The 19793-nt window shown below is 35.7% G+C and overlaps 3 protein-coding genes across 8 annotated transcripts; all 3 read left to right on the top strand.

Moving 5' to 3' along the window:
* Positions 1 to 191: 191 nt before the first annotated feature.
* On the top strand, positions 192 to 4698 carry LOC105694736 (60S ribosomal protein L9). Of its 2 annotated transcripts, none has more exons than XM_012415672.2 (4): positions 192 to 341; positions 1298 to 1442; positions 3141 to 3468; positions 4563 to 4698. In XM_012415672.2, the coding sequence occupies exons 1-4, from the start codon at positions 229 to 231 to the stop codon at positions 4667 to 4669; spliced, it is 693 nt and encodes a 230-aa protein (XP_012271095.2). In that variant the 5' UTR covers positions 192 to 228; the 3' UTR covers positions 4670 to 4698. The 2 variants fall into 2 exon arrangements, with proteins under 2 accessions (XP_012271095.2, XP_012271096.1); XM_012415673.2 differs by having other exon boundaries at positions 272 to 410.
* A 2969-nt stretch (positions 4699 to 7667) lies between these two features.
* On the top strand, positions 7668 to 9706 carry LOC105694657 (dysbindin protein homolog). Of its 3 annotated transcripts, none has more exons than XM_012415527.2 (6): positions 7668 to 8143; positions 8230 to 8519; positions 8620 to 8775; positions 8877 to 9017; positions 9179 to 9269; positions 9480 to 9706. In XM_012415527.2, exons 1-5 carry the CDS (start codon positions 8088 to 8090, stop codon positions 9265 to 9267), a joined length of 732 nt encoding a protein of 243 aa, XP_012270950.1. In that variant the 5' UTR covers positions 7668 to 8087; the 3' UTR covers positions 9268 to 9269; positions 9480 to 9706. The 3 variants fall into 3 exon arrangements, with proteins under 3 accessions (XP_012270950.1, XP_012270952.1, XP_012270951.1); XM_012415529.2 differs by lacking the exon at positions 9480 to 9706 and having other exon boundaries at positions 7668 to 7887; positions 8023 to 8143; positions 9179 to 9359; XM_012415528.2 differs by lacking the exon at positions 9480 to 9706 and having other exon boundaries at positions 7668 to 7904; positions 8023 to 8143; positions 9179 to 9359.
* A 2026-nt stretch (positions 9707 to 11732) lies between these two features.
* LOC105694743 lies at positions 11733 to 18861 on the top strand. Of its 3 annotated transcripts, none has more exons than XM_023432455.1 (4): positions 11733 to 11843; positions 11965 to 13805; positions 17949 to 18147; positions 18450 to 18861. In XM_023432455.1, exons 2-4 carry the CDS (start codon positions 12054 to 12056, stop codon positions 18725 to 18727), a joined length of 2229 nt encoding a protein of 742 aa, XP_023288223.1. In that variant the 5' UTR covers positions 11733 to 11843; positions 11965 to 12053; the 3' UTR covers positions 18728 to 18861. The 3 variants fall into 3 exon arrangements, with proteins under 3 accessions (XP_023288223.1, XP_023288225.1, XP_023288228.1); XM_023432460.1 differs by lacking the exon at positions 11733 to 11843 and having other exon boundaries at positions 12220 to 12351; positions 12443 to 13805; XM_023432457.1 differs by lacking the exon at positions 11733 to 11843 and having other exon boundaries at positions 11851 to 13805.
* Positions 18862 to 19793: the final 932 nt, after the last annotated feature.

The raw sequence follows: 19793 nt of genomic DNA, 5'->3' as shown, positions 1-19793 counted from the left end.
TCAGGGACACTCGACAATAGTTCTTAAATAATTTTCATTAATTGTTTTTGTTTATAAATATTTATTTTCTTTAGGGAATCCATTCTGCCCCGCAGGCGATTCAAATTCCGCGCTGCTCCCGCCGCTAGTACGCTGCGCGGCTGGAGAGGGTAGAGCAGACAGGAGGAAACCATCGACGGAGTCCAGTGTATATGTCCGAACTAGGCTTACGCCGCTAGTTCTATCTACATGGGGGCGCTGAGATCTTTTCGACCGACTTTAGGTCAGCTTCTAATAGTCCATACTTATATACTCAAAGGTCGTACCCATGTCTTTTCCGGTTTCTGTTTTCCAAGTGACAGGTACGGCGTATGGGGAATCATTTTCATCCACTTCAATCAATCTTATTCTAACAAAATATCATAAATAGTGTATGTATACCTCAATTGTAGATAGTTAGCATGTATCGAATACTTCAATTTTTATTCATCAAATATCAGTTTTCAACAAAATTGATCCTAACCTCTGTGACTAAGAAAGTCAAGCAAACGTATGTTTTAGATCAAACTGATTTAGTATTTATGGAAATGAAAACATTGGTTAAGCCGGGAGTTGTTTTTATTAATAATTTTGTATCAGTTTGATTTTTTAATTTATTCCTTTATATAATTTAATGTTTCATAAAACAAGGTTCATGTATGAGTTTTAGGGGTTGCAACATTAGTTGAAGAAATTCATTAATTAAATCTACAGCAATACCAGGTAACTCTGATGTAGTCAACTTTTTTTGCTGTATTAGTTTGCAGTATGGAAGATAAAAGTCGTTTATTTTTGATAATAAATAAAGTTGAAAAATAAAATAATTTGAAAAAGGTGTGTCGACTAATCAGAATCTCTATTTTAATCTCTTTCACAAACTTTGATTATAATTTCACTTTCGTTTTAATAGCTATATATATTGTTCTATCTTATATATTTATTAATGCATTTTAAAATATCAAACATCATTCAGAATTAATGTAGTTACTTTGTACTATTTCTTGCATATAATTATACCATGTGAGATCCAGTCTGATTACTTTTGGAAACCTTTAAAACTTATATATTTCAATTTGCATAATGTTAGTTATTTTAGTTATTTTTAATGTATTACTAAGTGGAGATGTAATTGTTTTAAGAGTTATATCCTAAGTGCTTTTAACACATTGTTTGTTAGGGGTGGTATTGGATTATTACTCTATAAATATTATATTTATGTAATGGTAATTTAAATTATAAAAACTGTATTATTGTATTATAATACAATTGTACTTTTCAGCAACAAAATGAAGCAGATTGTTACCAATCAAACGGTAAAAATCCCAGATGGATTATCCGTATCAGTCAAATCTAGGATGGTGACAGTAAAAGGGCCTCGGGGTATATTGAAACGCTCATTCAAACATCTTGCTTTGGATATTCGTGTAAGTTATAATGCTTAGATAATATTTTAAGATTTGTGTTCATTATCTTAAATTCAACTGAACGATCAAATACAATCATTAACAAAATCAAAGGGCATCATTGACTTTTACAATTTCTAAAGTTCATCAATGTAATTATCAACCTTTAACATTTTTCTTTAATTACCAAAAATTAAATCTAAACTGCACTTTGCAATATTTCAGTGATTGAATCATAACAAGGCAACAGCCATTAATTCATTATTCAGAGAATGACTGGTTTGATGACGGATTTGGTACCATGTCATGTCAAATCGCGATACAATTCAATATTTTCTTAATTGCACTTTGATGAATAAACTTAAATGGTATGCAATGTATGTCTTATTTAATGGGAAATGGTACATCAGTTTCTCTGTTTGACCTATAAGAGCTGGAAACGGGATACCTTCGCACCCAGAAATGTTCGTACAGGTTGTACTTTGAATAACTTGAATGGATGAAATTACAGCCTTCTCTGCTGTATAACTCTGTAGAACCAGATTTTTAAATTATTTGTCTGAAAAAATATAAATAATGAGTAGAAATCTGTACTGGCAGTCCATGAATGTGGTATGGCAGTCCATCATGGCTTGTGTCCGTTATTCGTTCAATGCTTACAGCACTGTTACATAGAACCACTAATGAAAATAAAAAAAAAGGCCATGGGTGAAAAGTTGTCAACTTCATACTCTGTCATTGGGAACTGCCATTGAATTCAACATTTTTTTGGTGTACATATACGAAGCTGTTAATAAGGACATTTCGCTCGCAAAAAACTTGAGCGAATTTTTGCCACAAGCGGTAGTCGTATGTCGTGATGTCATGCGCTGTAGAAGATGCAAATTGGACGACTGGCAAAAACCGTTACTTACATAAACATACTTACCAGGGCCCTTTTAGAATTCCCCACTACATGTAATATGTACACGCATTTCAAAAAAGTACAAAACTTATAAGTGTCGAGTTCTTTTGTTGTGTAGTACAATAGATATCTGATTTTGAATGAAATTTCTTATTAACAAAGTTCTTATTTCTTTACGTGAAGTATGACATTTTTGTTGAGGCTTAGCACCCGGTGACTCTAGCATTCAATAGCATTGAGATAGAGCTGCTTGATATAAAAATTGCAGTGTCATGACTTCCGCGGCATGATATAGTAACGGCCCTTACGTCACATGTGTTGCCACTGCTAACTCTTACGCAGCAGCACGGTCAACTCGGACTTTTTTTAAATCATACCATTCCTCCTTAACACATTCAGTGCCGAAACAAATGACGAGTACGCTGTCATAAACGAACCGTGGGGCGTATATGTCCGACGCGGCACGGAACGTGTTAAGGAACACCTTTGATAATACCATAATTCAGAAATACAGGGCTTATGTTACAAAATTGTGAATAAACCTGACGAATAAGTTACAAATAATAATGTTACTAAATTCCAAGTGGTTTTTCTTTAAATGATTTAAAATTTATTCTGCAAATTACTCTAAGAAATGTTAAGTTTTAGTTTTTGTAACAAATATTTTAATAAATAATTTTATATGATGTTACCTGGATTCCCCTTCATTTGATTTAATAAATGATTAATCTTTTACTGATAATTTAATGTACAGTAATATTTTCGTAGAGTACTAAAGTATATAATTTTAAGCAAGTTATATTTGTATTCCCCAGATGGTTAGCCCAAAAGTACTCAAAGTTGAGAAATGGTTTGGCACAAAGAAAGAACTTGCAGCAGTCCGTACCGTGTGTTCCCATATTGAAAACATGTTGAAAGGTGTGACTAAAGGATACCAATACAAGATGCGAGCTGTATACGCTCATTTTCCTATTAATTGTGTTACTACGGAGAACAATACCGTTATTGAAATTCGTAATTTCTTGGGAGAAAAGTACATCAGACGTGTGAAAATGGCACCTGGTGTAACCGTTAGCAATTCAGCTAAGCAAAAAGATGAATTAATATTGGAGGGAAATTCTTTAGAAGATGTTTCACGATCTGGTATGTAATTTATTTAAATTCCCAACTCTAATTTCAGGATTCTTATGTGTTTAAAACATTCCTGTGATTAGTTACGTATCGATTACCTTCGAAATGATAAAATTATCTATAAGTGCATCTTGTACCTTCAAATATTACTGAATTTAGAATCCTTGATAGAAATTAAGGAATTCTTTTACACTTTACATTGCCAAAGTGATCTTTCAAAATTTTATTTATTTCAAATCTTCATTTTGAACTTAGACATGTCTAAATATATATGAGAAACTAAAACTAATGACGAATTTGAAGGATCCGATCCGAATCGATCCAAATACCATTTGGATAATGAAACAAAAATAAGCATCAGCATTACCGGTTATTATGGCATCCCATGGAAAAAATGAGAAAATGTGCTCTTGCACACTCTACAGACAACATAAAATACTGCGATCAGTTACTTACTTTTGCTTGTTTGTATTAAAGTTCGAACAAGTTTGAACAAATTTTCAACAACCACATTAAATACCATTCAATTAATCTAATTTTCCTAATGTTTGTATTACAGTATATTTATTATATTAGAAGACTATTATGTCGTCATCTGTTTGTATGACTCCAACCTAAATATCATTGTCAATCATGACGAACGTTGTAGGGTTGTCACGTGAGAATGACACGTATAAATCGAATTCACAGATTTCATGTATTATTCTTTTTAAAAATTGTTTGGAAACGGTTTCTTAGTGATTTACCACTTTTCTATGGAAGCATGATCATCCCAAACGTGAATGAATTCCAGATTCTTTTACTTGGACATATATTTTTTGCTGGCGACAGTCTGGATGGTAACAGAATCTGCATATTTTTAGTATCATTTTTTTTTTTTCATCACGATAAAATTTGAATGGCCATTTCATTACTCTGTTAGTAATGTATCATTTTAGACTAACATTTTCCATTTCATCAATAGCCTTTTTTTTTTTTGTGAATTCGTAAATCGTCATGCAGCCGACAATTGTAGGAAGGTTTAGCATCCTCTTAATTTGTATGCCATAATAATAATGCATGTATACTAAAATATTTGGATGTACACATTTTATTTTGTGTTTCAGCTGCATTGATTCAGCAGTCAACGACCGTGAAAAACAAAGACATCAGGAAGTTCTTAGATGGTTTATATGTATCTGAGAAAACTACAGTTATTCAAGATGATGAATAAAAGTATTTCATTTCTATACAATTAAATAATGTTGAATCATTAATACAATCTTTACCATATTCAGATTATATTTATGTGCAATGCATATTCAATTAATAAAGTAGGTATTATTTTCTATTTTTTTTTCTTTTTTTTTTTAAGATTATCACTATCTAAAATCCAAATGTTTGGATAAAATAATAAGGTTGTAGGATTATCATCTCAGTCACTGGCTATGGTTACTGTGAACATTTTTTGCATTTTATTCCTTAGGTTAACTGCCATTTCTATATTTGAATAAACTTATCCCTATTAGCAGTATATGCTAGTAAGTAGTGATCAGTAAATTTACACTATTCGTATGTGGCAAGATGTCGATATGAATTACTTTAATATTTCCATAATTTGATATTGAAATTGTATATATAGTTCTTTATTGAGATATATCGTGTTGAACGAAGCTTGAGATAAACAAATGCATGCCTAATTTTATATTTGCTAAGAGGAAAGTAAGTACATTGTAATGTAGATTAAAAAGAAATCTGACGCCATTCTTATGATTAAGGTTGCAGGGAAAAGATTGGGGGGTTCAACACTGAACACACATGCTATAGAAATACATAAGCGCCGAAATAATTATAGTTTGCAGTTACAATTACATACCGAACACCGTTTTCACTTTTCGAGTTTACTCGTTGTCAAGGAGTCACGTTTGTTCACCCCGAGAATTTCGACAATCAAGGTTCTGATGCATCTACGTAACGTGGGTTTTCGCAGACGTTCTTCTAAGTGCGGCTTTATCAGACTGCGAACTAATTCTTTCAAAAAAGCGCGACGATTCAAGGCAGGGTTGGCTTCTCTCAAATTATATAAAATAGCGCTGTTCACTCCTGCCTGATCCGGCATCCCGAAAAAGAGGCGCATAGGCCATCGCTTGGTGATTCGGCTTGTGTAATGCTTACAGAGCTCGTCAAATGTGTCCGTTCCACCTTTTGTGGCGTTGTTAAAACCCACGATTTCTGGCTTCCTGATTTCTTCATTCATTCATACGGACGGTTTTGTGCAAGCTGGATAATAGCAAAACTACCTTATTTTTTTTTCGGAAAGTAGGAAAGTAACGTCATTCCATCGGCGTTGACGTACCGCACCGTGCCGGTAGCAGCTGGTTGTGTAAAAGTCGCTGGTATTTCGGACTTGTTTTTTCGTAATGTGCCAACCACTGCAAGGAATATTTGTCCTTCATTTCTTGAACAATTTTTATGGACATGAACCAGTTATCGCAGATGACGTTGCGTTGAGAATTGTGTATCTACTTAATCAATTTCTTGATGTAATAACTCGGCACGGTGTCTCATCTGGCTGTTTCTACCCTCCCAATATAAGGTTCAGCGTTTAGCATGTATGATGTTTGCACATTGTTGTAGGTGACAAATTTTATTCCGCGTTTATCCGGCTTATTAGCTATGTATACCCTCGTTCCGAAACGGCCACGAAATCCCAGAAGTCGTTTGTCGATCGTACAATTAGTAGATAGTAAATAATACGTCTTGCAATTTGCAATGAATGCATCCCACAGATATTTTATAGGGGCTAAAGCGTGTTCTGTTCTTCTTGCATTTCGTGTATTCTTGTCGTCAAACCGAAGATTTTGCAAAAGGTACTGGAATCGACGTTTCGGCATAACAGCTCGGTACAAATACCCGAACTCAGGGTTCCACAGATTCAACGACACCTTCTTCATAATTCCCATTAATTCTAGTTTATTTCTTTTCGCCGAACTTTTACGTAAACAATAGTTTTTATACGTTTTTACAATACAAGTGGGCATATTGTATGTTGCTTTCTGTTTTCCCACTAAACGTTTGAACGAGATCTCAGCCAATCAGGAAGCTAAGATTTTTGGAACTGCTCTACACTACCTTACCGTACTTTCTACGTGTTTCCCCCTTGCTTCTTTAGTCACTCGCCCCTCTCATTTGTGCTCCGTCCATATATTCTTACGTCCATGTTTTATTCCCCCCATTTGCGGATAAAATAAATAAGGTAAGTGAAGGTTAAAGTCAAAGAGGGCGTCACGAGTGTTCTTCTCTTACCATCATAAGCGAGCAGTGTCGGTAAGCGTAGGTAAGCTACCACCTTCAACACCCGCATGGTATTACCATCACGAGTATGTGAGCCACCAACGGCGACTGGTAGATGGCACCGCCATTGGGGTGTGTGGCGGGCCCGGGACGAAGTCCGGTCATCGACCACCAGGGGCGTAGCGCGCGATGAGTGCGATGCGTTCAGGACGGGGCAAACTGCGTTACCCCGTGTGTACATTACTGTACTTACCTGGAACGAAAAGACGACTAGTCGTAAAATGTTTTAAAAAACGGTTGAAAATTGAGGAGAAGATGGTGTGACCAATTCTAGAGCGCGCGTGGAAATCCGCTCCTTTTTTCTGTGATAATAAAGCAATAACTATAGATAAAGTGGTGAAACATATTTGACAATCCCCACAAGTGCTATGGCGCGTTCGGCCACGTGCGTGTTAGCAATATTTTATCCGACTCGTTCGCCTATTATTTATTTTTTATTAATGATAAATAAAACACTGTATCAATGTAATCACAGTACTTATTATTGAGCCTATTTGGCATATATAAACTTTCTTTGTTATAAAACTTAATAGACCGCGGTTTTGGTACTTCGTCGTTATTCTTCTTTTTCTTATAGAAATCGATCTAAGATAGAGATCGAACTAAGGTGTGATTGCGTGTTGCCCTAGCGGAGCGTCGCTTGCGGCGTTTGCCTGAACTGCGTATATAGGTACTGTTGTCCTACCTGCTGACACCACAGTGCGCGAGCCCCTACCAGAAATTCGTTGCGTCGCCTTTGGGCCGGGGGGGGCAAAAACAGTGAAAGCTAACGTACGAAACCAGAGGGCAGCACAGGATGCGATCGTGCAACTCTGCCTGTAAGCAGGGCATCTCTGTCGTAAGCAATCTCCCAACTCATCTCGGGTCTGCTAAGCGACAAGGAGCTTACTGAGAACTGCTGAGAACGGCGGAATCTCAGATAAAACCCCTCTCTGCTGATCTGTGTTACTCCGGTTGAAGTGGAAACACTTTTGAAGCATGCATATCTTTGTATTTCGTTGTGTACTGACATGATAGTCAAATCAGTTGTTGAAATAATCATTTACATGCATAGTCAATAATTGGGTAAAGGATAGAAAGGCAGATATATCTTAAAAAGTATTTTTTTCAACAAAGTTTGTATTATTAATTTATTTAAAGCTTTTAATTTTATACTACAAAAGAAATAGTGACACATCTAATGAACTTAAGTAGTTTAACGTAAATAATTTAAAGAGCATGTTGTATTTTGAGATGTCGCTGTCCAACCAGATGTGTCAATTTTTATAATTTAAAGGAAGTTCGGTTAACCTATCAGAATGTTTGGTACATTGCGTAACAAATTTCAAACTGTCCAAGAAGGTTTATCAGCTAGGTAATCATTCATCGGATGAAGCAGGGGATTATACACACTGAATATGTTTTTTATACAACACACATTTGTCATTTAATCTGTTGCAGTATACGTGGCTTAACGACATCCGAAAGTTCAAAACCTAAGAAGAAAGCAAATGTACGAAATATTAACTATGGTGCAGGAGCAGATATTCTGCATTATTTTCAGTTACAATGGAACGAATTGCATGAACTCGCTGAATTAAATGCTGAAAAGGCTCAGGAAGCAGATACACTTATTACAAACATATATGAAAGACTGCAAGAAGAGTGGAATGGTGTTTCTTGCCTGAATAGCTCTATAGCTTCCATACCAAAAATAAACAATGAAATTCAAATATTAATGGACCAAATTGGTACATTACTTATTATATGCAATCTTATAAATTCAGTAGGTTATATAAAAGCATAATCGCTTCTCTGTATAGTAATCGTTTCATGATAACATATTTGCAGGATCTTTGCAAGAATTATTTGAGGAAGTTGAAGGAGCAATGTTTAAATTGGAAGATTTAAATGAAATATTGGATTTACAAAGTCGACAACTAGATCATAGATTTCAATTGGCTTTGTATAAAGAAAAGAAATTATCTGAATTAGACTCTGTGAGAGGTACTCAACAGAATTGTTCTATTGGTTTTTCGATGATACTTTTGTCTCCAGTTTGAACATTTTTCCCCCTAAATTATATTGTGAATTTGCTTATTTTTCAGCTAAGTTGGCTGAGGAACATTCCAATAAAGTACTGCAACATGAAATAAAACAACAGAAAACATTACGAGAAAGACAAGAGACATTTGAAGAAGCTTTTAAACAAGAACTGGAAGAATATAAAAATACAGGGTGCCTTCTCAGTACGTTAGCTATCTTTAATAAAATTTCAACTTATTAATGAACTTGAGCATCATATAGATTATTGATACAGCTGTAACTTCTATAATTTAGGTTGCAAAAAATTATGTAATTTATAGTTATATTAGTTAGGAAAAAAAGTGTCTGTTTCGTTTGTTTGTAGAATTACCTGCGCTCCAGCAAGGACCATCTCTGGACGAGATCGAATTAGAAACGAATTCAGCGGACTTTCATGAATTTTTAGACAATTAAAGGCGAGTCTAATCTTGATTTTTTAATACAAAAAGTTATATTGTACATGGAATAAGAACTATATAAAATGAACTTAGAACTATCTTTGCAAATAGTGTCTGAATTGTTAACAGCAATTTATATTGTGACTCATTCTTGTATTTAATTCCATCTTGACTTTGAGGTAACGTGAATCTGGTGAATTTATGTTGAGAACATGGTTTTATATACAGGTCTAGAAATTCCATCAAATTTTGTTGCGGCAGTCTGTATTTGTAGCCATCGGGGGAGTTTGCAGTCTATATAGGTATTCTAAATATAATTTCAAGTTAACATTTATCGTAATCGGTAAAGAAACAAAATTTAATGAAACAACTCATAATTCTGGAAAATAAAAGTTTTAAAATCAATAGGTCAAGACTAAAGTGGCAAGCAATAAAATTCCAGGTGATTGATTATACTTGAGGTTTTTTCAATTAAATAATAACTCAATCAGGGGAGTAACACTGCCATGATTGGGATGTAACGCTTATGTACTACCGCCATTTTCGGTTGGAGTAAACCTTTTTCGTGAACTAAATTATTTGGCGGGCTATTCAAATTCATTTATTAAACGAAGGGATATTTTCGGGATTTAAGAAGTACTTGCAATAATTAAAACAGACGCTTAAACTGACACACACAAATGTAAGAAAACAGTATATTAAACATAAAAGAAGTAACAAAAGTGTCAGTGACGCAACGCCTGTTATAAATCACTGTAAGAACTGAAATAATTACATTAAATATTAGTTAAAAAGTAAAATATATATTAAGATAAAAATATTAATTATTATGAGTGTATAAATATTCGTTATATAATTTCTATACAAATTTAATTTCTGTTATAATTAGTTTCATGGATTAAATGCGATCTATAGATCGCATTTAATCTATTTAATTATTACAATTATTATACTAAGAAACTACAAACTGTTCTTGGTTTACACTTTTACTCACAAACTCACGTTCGCGATTTAATATCCGAGGTAAATGAAACTTGTAAAAATATTGCCACTAATCGAGGTTAGGTTCACTTGGGTTCACTTGACTCGACTATTTTCATGCGTATCTACGCTGCGCCTCCTGGAGTCTCTTGCTATTGGTTAGAATATTTTTTTCTCTGCTGCTCTCTTTCTATTAGAGTGAGAAGTCACAGCACTAGCGCAGTCTTTGCTTGGAGTAGGTGAACTAACTTCCGCGTAACATTCCTCCCTAAGGAGTGTCATCATCCTGCTTTCAATGCACTTCGAAGTTCTAGTTAAAAAGTACGAAATATTATTACAAAATATTAATTATGTAGTTTTATTTACTTTCAGTCAAACATATTTAAGTATAACTTCACGGTAATTCCACGTGATTTGGCGTAGAGCAGAGCTGAGCAGGGCCTATATTTCATCAATCCAACGGCGTCATTCGACGAACGAATGAGAGATTTTGATTTGCCGCAGAAAATGTACACCGGCATTCATCAATGGTTTCCTCGCGGACCTAGTGCCCTCTCTGGCCGCACGGTAGTAGCGGCGGGAGCAGCGCGGAATTTGAATCGCCCAAGGGGCAGAATTCCTGAAGGTGTAGAACGTAAATATATAAGAGACATGAAATCATGATTCCGCTTCAATGTCCGAAAGCGCATGCATTGTAACTTTTCCATTTTTCCAACATTTCACTGTATAAATATTAATTAACTATTTTTCTTAAGCTAAGATAATATTCTAACGTCGTTTCAGTGGATGAAACAATTGAATCGCTAAGAATCTTGTTAACATTTAATAAAACTTGTTTTAATATATTCTTTAAGAAATTCTGTTAATAATGTCAGGGACACTTCACAATAATATGTAAATAATTATCATTAATTGTTTTTGTTTATAAACATTTTTTTTTCTTTAGAAAATCCATTCTGCCCTTGGTGATTCAAATTCCGCACTGCTCCCGCCGCTAGTACATTGCGAGGCCGGAGAGGGCAATAGGTCCGCGAGGAAACCATCGATGAATGCCGGTGTATGTACATACATACATACTACACTTTTCTTGAAAGTTGCAAAAGTGTCGTTGTAGTGAGATTTTTTTTTTTTTGGGGGAGGTTCACTTCGCTTTAGATTGTTGGCCCCCGTGTATTATGTTATCTCGATCGAATTAAATATATATGAAATTCACTCCCGTTTGGAGCATGATTCGGGCCTGCACCACGGTTTATTAAATTGGTCTCGCCTTTCGAGTTGTCAATACCTGATAAAATACGAGTAGCCTGCAATCCATATCTATATGGTCAAAGGAGCAAACCGCAAATTTGAAGCAGATGACTTACCAATCAGGAGGCTGAAAAATGAACACAACAATATGACCGTCCTTCCCCTCCCCTTTCGACGCGCCGGCTATCCCCCCTGATGAGAATTTGGGCTCCATCCCATATATTCTTACGTCCATGGTTGGATGTGGTTTGAGGCAGAATGGCGGGAGTAGGTGTTCTGAAACACAGGGATGTCCCGTTTTGTATTTGCAGCATGGTGATTCCTTCTCTGTTACTATTTTCCGATGTTAAATCATGGACGAAGGTGAATATCTCTGATTTGACTTAAATTATCGAATACTATGAGATTATATAAAGCTGGTTTGGCGATGGATGAAAGAAATTAAAGTTGTGAAATTGTAAGACACCTAATTGTTGTATTTTAGGTTAGACAATGAACCTACAAGTGTAGAGGAAAAGCTTCGCCAACTTTTACTTTGAATAAATAGTACATTAGTTCTTGAGTAATCACTACATGGATTCAGTGGTTGAGTCATTCCCCAAAAGGATTCAGACATTAAATAACATGGGATTGGAAGTGAATGAATGTGTTCGAGAGTTTAATTTGCCTCAACAGTTTCCCAGTCAAATCACAGTAAACAAGTCAATTCTTAATAAGACTGGTACCGAAATGAATACATCCAGTCCATTATCAGTAAAATTTCTTTTGGGTAATGATACGAATGTTTCGAGTAAGTTGCAAAAATTGAAACTGAAATCAGCAGATGGACGAGATCTGGGAGAATTTAATGTGCAGCTATTATCACAGCCAGGTAATAAGTTATCAGGAAAAACCATAACAATTGCTAAACAGTCAAATAAGGTGAGTGTTTTTTCTGTTTTGAAATCACAAAATGCTATTAGAAAGGAACCAAATACAGTAGAATTATCAAGTAGGAATCAGTGTCCTATGAAGGTACCATCGTCTCATGGTATTGTATCTGCACCACGATTAATCGAAACCGAAATTAGTTTGCATAATATTGAATCAGATTCTAATTACCGAGGTAAAATATCTCAACCGAAAAAATTAGTTATTATACAACCTGAAAATTCATGCCAACCATCTAATGGAGAAAATGGTGGCTCTGTACATTTGAATGAATTAAAATCTAATGAAACCCGAAACACGACATTTCAATTTAATATTCAGCGTAAAAATTTGAGTTGCGTGCCAGTTGGCATTTCTGTGCCATTGGATACAAAAGGTGTCGAAGATAAGTTGTGGGAAAATGTGAGTAAGCAAAGTAATTCAATTATTAAAAATAAAACAGAAGGAATAATTAAAATGGAAATTTCTGATGAAGGTGAAGTTATCTCCAATGAAATACATGCAAAAAGTAGTATATTGAATTATGGAAAGAGAACAAGTGATTCCAAAAGTAGTGTAAGTATCCATAATGACGGAACCGAACAGAGCTTTAATCGTGTAAATAAAAGAAGTTACAATCATGAAAATCATTATAATAAAACTGTTGCATTAACAAGACCTTCGAAAGTCCAAAAGATTATGCTTCCACTAAGAACAACTAAAATAAGTAAGACTGCAGAAAAGCAAATTGAAACATGTACATTGATTGAAGAAAATGAGGGAAATTCAACAAATTTGACAGACAATTTAAGTATTGTTGAGGAAGCTCTAAGTAGTATTAAGAATAAAGAACTTCGTGAAAAGGCTTTTAAAGCTCTGGCAGATTGCGGAATAGGTATAGAAAGACAAGTGCCGTTACGGCCACCATCGCCATCCATTGTTGTACGCAATTCACAGACACAGACACAAGTATTTGGACTTTTGGATCAGGAAGATTTTATAGCAATTGCAGGAGACTCTGGAAATCTTAAGAGAATGAAGAAGAAAGATAGAGACAATCGGGAGCTATCAAATATTAATTTTAATTGTGATGATTTTCTATATTGTGATCAAAGTAATCCAAATTTACCATCTCTGACTGAAGAGCAAGATCTGTATGCCTTATTCAACAAGGAATTTGGAAATAAAGCTTCTACAATTCCGGAACCCCTTTTGGAAGAACCTCTTGTATCATTTGAACAAAAAGTATATAATAAATTGAAAGTAGATTTTGCAATGATGAAACAGGCAGATGAAAATGGCATGTTGGGCATTCACAGAGCAGTTTTGAACAATGACGAGCAGGAAGTTCATCGACAGCTATTAATGCTAAAAGCTTGCAATGAAGATCCTGACATACCTTCTACAGATGGACGGGTATGTATTTTTATCTAACATATTTCAGCCAATTGTGTACATTTTACATGTTTATTATTATTATCTGTTCTATGTATGCACTCAAAGTTGTTATCACTTCACGAATTACTCAGCAGATGAGAGAATGATTTTGTAAATATTAACATATGTGGGTTGATGTAAAACGACTAATAGTAGGACTTTAAAAGATGTTTGTGACAGATAATCTTCATATCCTAATGTTATTGAATGCTTTTCTGTTTAATAGTTTTAAAATTCAAAGGTGTTCTATCTGATCCCTCGTTTCCATTGTAGGAACCAATCATGTTTTTGGTTTATTCTTTACCAATTCTGTAAAGCAATACTCGGTAACACATTTTCTTATTAGTTTTTGTTTGCCCGTTGAGTAAAAGATACCGTGGCAGAAAGTTTTGATCAAAATATATCAGCTATATCTACTTAATGTCTGATATTTTTAAACATATTTTAGATGATCACATAATTCTCAATTGTTTGTAGTTGTTTGTAGTGACCTTGTTTTCGTTTGTAGCTCAAACTGAAAGAATACAGAAATTAAAGAAAACGTCTGTCTATCATTTTCAAATAATTAAAAATTTGGAACAGATTCACACTTAGAATCGTTTGTAGTAGTTTCATTTTCTTTTGTAGCTCGAAGAAAAAAAAATACAGTCATTTCCAAATCTGACTTTGACATGATTTATCTATTTTTAAACTATTTCAGTTTGTACCACAATAGCTAAAAGATATCTATAAGATGACAAATTTTCCAAAAAGTCATCCGTTGATTATAACATATAGTCGACAAAAAGAAAACGAAAAGACGTCTTATGCACCAGATTTTAGCATCTTTCAGTCGAGGCTAAAAAATGACGATTTGACACCTTTTAGTCGAAATTAAAAAATAACAAAATGTAAACATCTTTTTGTGAGCATATATTTAATGCTTTTTCGTCAACTTCAAAAGTTTAGTTTTCAATAATTTCTCTTGTCTGTCACCTCGTCTCTAGGGTGGGATGGTTACTTTTTGATGCGGAGCATGTAGATTGTGGGGAGGATTGGGTAGGTGTAATACGTCATGTAATATATGTGATTTTCTATGTGTATATTACAATGTATAATATATGCCTAATTTTTTATGCGAGCATGAAGTATATTACGCCCTATTTCTAAACAGAAAATAATAAATCCAGTTATAAATTTGATATTAAACCATGTTAAGTCAAACGAATTTTTAACAAACGCCAAATGCATTTCTTAAAAGTTTGTCTGGTTTACATATGCGCTACAAGATGTTTATAACATAGTAAATACATATATCATGCATTTGCGGCAACCACCGTATTGCAAACGTAAAATTCCAAACAATTTTGAACACAAGTGCCAAATTAATTTATTATTCTTTAAAAATATTTCCGTGTTTACATGTGTGCTAAAAGACGTTTATGATCTAGCGGATGCTGTATATTGTGAATGTACTGTATTTCTTATATTGGAAACGTAATTCACTGGTTTTCTACGATTCTCTACGGTAAACTACTTGGTTTACTTAATACACGCCAAAACGTCGAGAAACGCGAAATTACCCAATCGTCATTGTGGGCATTTAAAACACTGGAAAGCAGAGAGTATTAGATAGAGTGGTAGGTTCCGTAAGGCCGCAACGTGCTTTTGCGTATACGGTTTTCAGCGCCATCTCCTCAGAAATAAGAACTAAATACGCCCACTACTTTGCAGAATTTTCACCCCGGCAAATTTGAATGGATAAATGTAAACGTCAATTGAAATAGACATGAAGGATTAAGAAACCCGTACCGTTAAGTGACGCAAAAAAATGTTGAAATTAAACTTGAAAACAATATTATTTAGCGAGCACCCAAAGTGTACTCGTAGAATTTATAATTATTATTGTAATGTTCGCCAAATAATACTGTTTTCAAATTTAATTTCTACTTTTTTTTTTGCGTCATTCAACGGCACAAGTTTCTTAACCCTCGTTTTTAAGTTTAATTTCTAATTTTTTATGAGGTTAGGTGTAATGTTTAATTTTTTTTTAAATATTAATGCGCACAATTAGCAAAAAAACAATGCGTGACAAATTAAAAAGAAATTGTACAGTCACGGCGTTCTCATTTCCAATTACTTTCTCTTGAACAACAACAACATATGTCAAGGTCAAGGTCATCGGGGGTGGATCCCCTAAATGTAACATTTACCCAATAAACATTGTTACCTTGTTTTTCTGAAAATCAAGAACTCGTGCGAAACTAGTTCCGATAGTTTAAAAGTATTATTATTCGAATACACTATTGTATTATACGCGTTGAATTCGTCTTGATTCATACATTAATGGGATTACATAGAAGATACCTAGTTTCACTTCAACAACATTGACGATCTGGATAACTCTGGAAAAAATGACACTGGAGTAGAAGTCTTTCGTGCTTAAAATGTGGTCTGCAATACCCTCCAACTTTTGTTAAGACATTTTTACTTCCTTCAAATCCAAGTCAGAAATTGAGGTGTTCGGTTTTCAGTGGACCACTCGGTATATTTCCTTTTGATCATTAAGTATCAATTCTAGTGGCATTCATGGTTTTGTGTTCTGCATATTGAACATAAAAACTTCATCGTGATTAGAATATTGTAGTTTGTAGTGGTCTGCACCGACCCTATGGTAAGGAATAATTGCAGCCTTCAAGGGTTCGAGCCTCACGATTCCTGAGATTTGAATTTAATTTAACTATAATATTCGAAGACGTGAGACTAGCGAGAGAGCGAGGAGAGCGTTCGCGAACGATCAGCTGAACGTGTCAATATTTGGGGACTTGGGGGGCCTACCGACCGAATCCGGTTTGAGTGAGTTTTTCTATTGACAGGTGTTCCGGAGTCGAACCGTTTAAAGCAAGTTGGCAATTTAATTTTCTGTGAATTTTCCTTAGTTTTTGGACCGCTTTAATTAAATTAGGCGCAATCCTATTCCAATTAAAGGCGCTTCCTTTTCTTATGTCACGAATTGCCTGAAGGGAAAGGATGGGAGATAGATTTTCAGTTAGAGCGGCTTATTCCGTCAGCGGTGCCCTCTTTCGATTCATCATAGAATCGATAGGATTTGAGAATAACGGAAGTTTGGTAATCGGATGTGATTTGGAAAGTGTTAATATTATGGGCAATTAGTGCCTATTTCCGCGACTATGTTTCTTGTCCTCTTTTTTTTTTAAGTCGAGATCCGAATTTTGTTCGGCCAAAGGGTTAGCCGAGACACTGAAATTAAGTTAAGGTTCCCTTTTTTGATCCTTGTTGTCAGAATTCTAACCCTACTGTGGATGCGGCTGATCAGCCTAAACTGAATCTATTCCTACTGATTAAATTTTATCATCGGGTCGCGGACTACTTAGTTCCGTGAGTCTATGACTTTTCCCGGAGCTAAGCTCTACGGGGGTTAGTATGACCCATTCTAACTTAGCCAGCCGCGGAGATTAGCTGGTGAAGGATTTATTAGGATTGATGGCGACGGGGTCTGCTGCAATGCAGGACCAGCGGGGAGTTGGTAGGACTTTCGGTTAGGGATGTGGAACGACAAGCAGGTGGGATGGCGGCTTTGCCAGGCCCACTGGAATCAGGTCCTGAAAGATAATCTCATCAAGTTTAAGACGATCAGCCCGGGATCTCGCTCTAATGCTGAATCAGAGCGGCATTGCTCGGTCATCAGCGCCTTTACACGAGTCTCGATCTGAACGCGTTACACGTATTCGTCCCGATGCCCATCGTTCGATCAAGCTGCGAATCCGTGAGGCACAAATTTCCGTGTTAATCCTTTTCGATCTATTCCTTACCACAGTTGAGAATCGAGAGGAGCGTCTGTCTTTGCACTCCGCGCTTGCGAGCCGCGATTCCCCCTCCTGAGGCCCCTCTACTCTCCTCGCGATGTCGCCGTGCATGCCCTAAGTGCTCCGATTTAATGACGATTGTCCACTGCGCACGCTCGCACTTGGACCCGTTACAACTTTAAAAAATCATTTAATTTCAAGTGATAATTGTAATGATAGTTTTACCGAAGCTATTATATATTTATCTTGTATCATTTTCAGTCAAGTTACAAACTTATAATTATATTTACGTGATACGTTTTATTATCTGTTTCAGTCAAGTTTAGAAGTGGCGATCGAATACGATGTCAATAAAGCAATAATTCAATTGTTACTGAGAGCTGGGGCTCAACCTGTTAGTTTAACAGGTGCTAACACTTCAGCATTATTACTTGCCTGCAAATTATGTTCTCCACGACTAACGGATCTCATATCGTTTTGTCCGCGCGAAGCACTTAACGTTATTGATACAGCAGGTAATTACAGTGTACATTATGTTATAATTCACTGTTTACATTATAACGTGATAATTATTCTTGACCTATGAACATATGTAATTCCTTTGAACCAGGATTGGTTTGAGGATTAGTTTTGTATTGCTTTTTTAAATAATTTGATATAGCATGTATTCAGTTACTAACAAAATATATAACAGAAAACATACAATATTTGGTGAAACGAGACCGATCGCGCCCTTGAGTGCACATGTTTTGTTGGTAGAAATTATTTACATATATTAAATGAACTGATTAAGGTATTTATTTTACTTATGTTATAGGTTTCGCAGCTATTCATTACTGTACACAGAATAACAATGTGGAGGGAATAACAGCATTGGTTGAAGCCGGTGCCGATGTCAATATACGGGACCGCAAATCCGGCAGAACATCGTTGTTTCATGCGATGGAACATCAAAATGTGGAAGCTGCAAAAGTACTTTTATCTCTTGGTGCTATTTCTAACGTTGTGAATTTCAGTGGCCAAACCGCATTAAGTTTATTGGAGAATTTCAAAAATCATTCATTAGCTAAAGCTATGGATGAAGCTATTGTGTAATATCTGTCTAAATGAATTCAGCTATAATGTGATTACGTTCATGTAGAATGTATAAGGTTATTTCCTTAATACCGGGAGTTTAATATTAGGAAATATATGGAATAAATTGCAATTACACGTGATTGTAGTCTTCATTTAAGACTTGTATGATTTTCGTGATGAACCATATTAGTCGGTAATTTTTCGTGCGTGTAGCGCGTGTCCGATCCTAAATCGGGTGACATAACAAGTCAGCTATACCTATACTAGCTGTATACGAAACATACACGTATATTGCAGAATTAATTTATACGTATTAATTACATAGTCTTCAAGAAAATGCTGATTGGTCGGTTTTTTAGAGCGGCGTAACTCGGAAAGTACGCGGCGTAGGAGAAAACGGAAAAGGAAGTTTCGCGTCCAAACGACGTCCGCCGTCGATCCCCCCGGGTCCCAATTTCCGGTACCTGAACGGACAGGGTCGGTTCAGGTAGGGGGCGTTCACGATCGGCGCGATGGATAGGGGACCGGATTCCGCGACGAAACTTTCTTTACCATTTTTCTTTACGACCCGTGGTACCGGAGATACAGTGGAAATAAAAATGCTGCGCTCTGATTGGTCGGTTATTTGGAGGGCCGTAACTCGGAAAGTACGCGGCGTAGGAGAAAACGGAAAAGGAAGTTTCGCTTCCAAATGATGTCCTCCGTCGATCTCCCCGGGTCTCAACATCCTGTACCTGAACGGACAGGTAATTCATCCTAACCCGTGGTAACCTGTTGTAATCTATGTTAACTTAATGGTAACCTATCGTAACCCGTTGTAACCCATTTCTAACCCACCGTAACCCATTATTAACTCATCGTAACCCATCGTAATCGATTCTAACTTAATCTCGGATCGATAACAGGGGTATATGGGTGAATCGAGTCAGTCCATCATGTGAACATTCCGAAATGATCGACGGGCAGGCTGGATGATACTCGTACAGCAGCTCTTATATATTCGAACAAGGCAGGTTAGGTAGCGTTAGAATGGAAAAAGTCCGGTTAGGATAGGGATTTTTTCGTTTAAGGCAGGTTAGGATAG

Source organism: Orussus abietinus, unplaced genomic scaffold, assembly GCF_000612105.2.
Source record: "Orussus abietinus isolate OABI.00-Male unplaced genomic scaffold, Oabi_2.0 scaffold48, whole genome shotgun sequence".
NCBI classification, from domain to species: domain Eukaryota; kingdom Metazoa; phylum Arthropoda; class Insecta; order Hymenoptera; family Orussidae; genus Orussus; species Orussus abietinus.
This window is presented reverse-complemented; position numbering and strand designations above follow the sequence as displayed.

Coding starts and splice junctions, on each gene's coding strand:
- LOC105694743 (XM_023432455.1), top strand. CDS start 12,054: ATGGATTCAGTGGTTGAGTCATTCCCCAAAAGGATTCAGACATTAAAT. Junction 13,806..17,948: donor TACCTTCTACAGATGGACGG/GTATGTATTTTT, acceptor TATCTGTTTCAG/TCAAGTTTAGAAGTGGCGAT. Junction 18,148..18,449: donor TAACGTTATTGATACAGCAG/GTAATTACAGTG, acceptor CTTATGTTATAG/GTTTCGCAGCTATTCATTAC.
- LOC105694736 (XM_012415672.2), top strand. CDS start 229: ATGGGGGCGCTGAGATCTTTTCGACCGACTTTAGGTCAGCTTCTAATA. Junction 342..1,297: donor TTCTGTTTTCCAAGTGACAG/GTACGGCGTATG, acceptor TGTACTTTTCAG/CAACAAAATGAAGCAGATTG. Junction 1,443..3,140: donor ATCTTGCTTTGGATATTCGT/GTAAGTTATAAT, acceptor TGTATTCCCCAG/ATGGTTAGCCCAAAAGTACT.
- LOC105694657 (XM_012415527.2), top strand. CDS start 8,088: ATGTTTGGTACATTGCGTAACAAATTTCAAACTGTCCAAGAAGGTTTA. Junction 8,144..8,229: donor CAAGAAGGTTTATCAGCTAG/GTAATCATTCAT, acceptor AATCTGTTGCAG/TATACGTGGCTTAACGACAT. Junction 9,018..9,178: donor AAATACAGGGTGCCTTCTCA/GTACGTTAGCTA, acceptor GTTTGTTTGTAG/AATTACCTGCGCTCCAGCAA.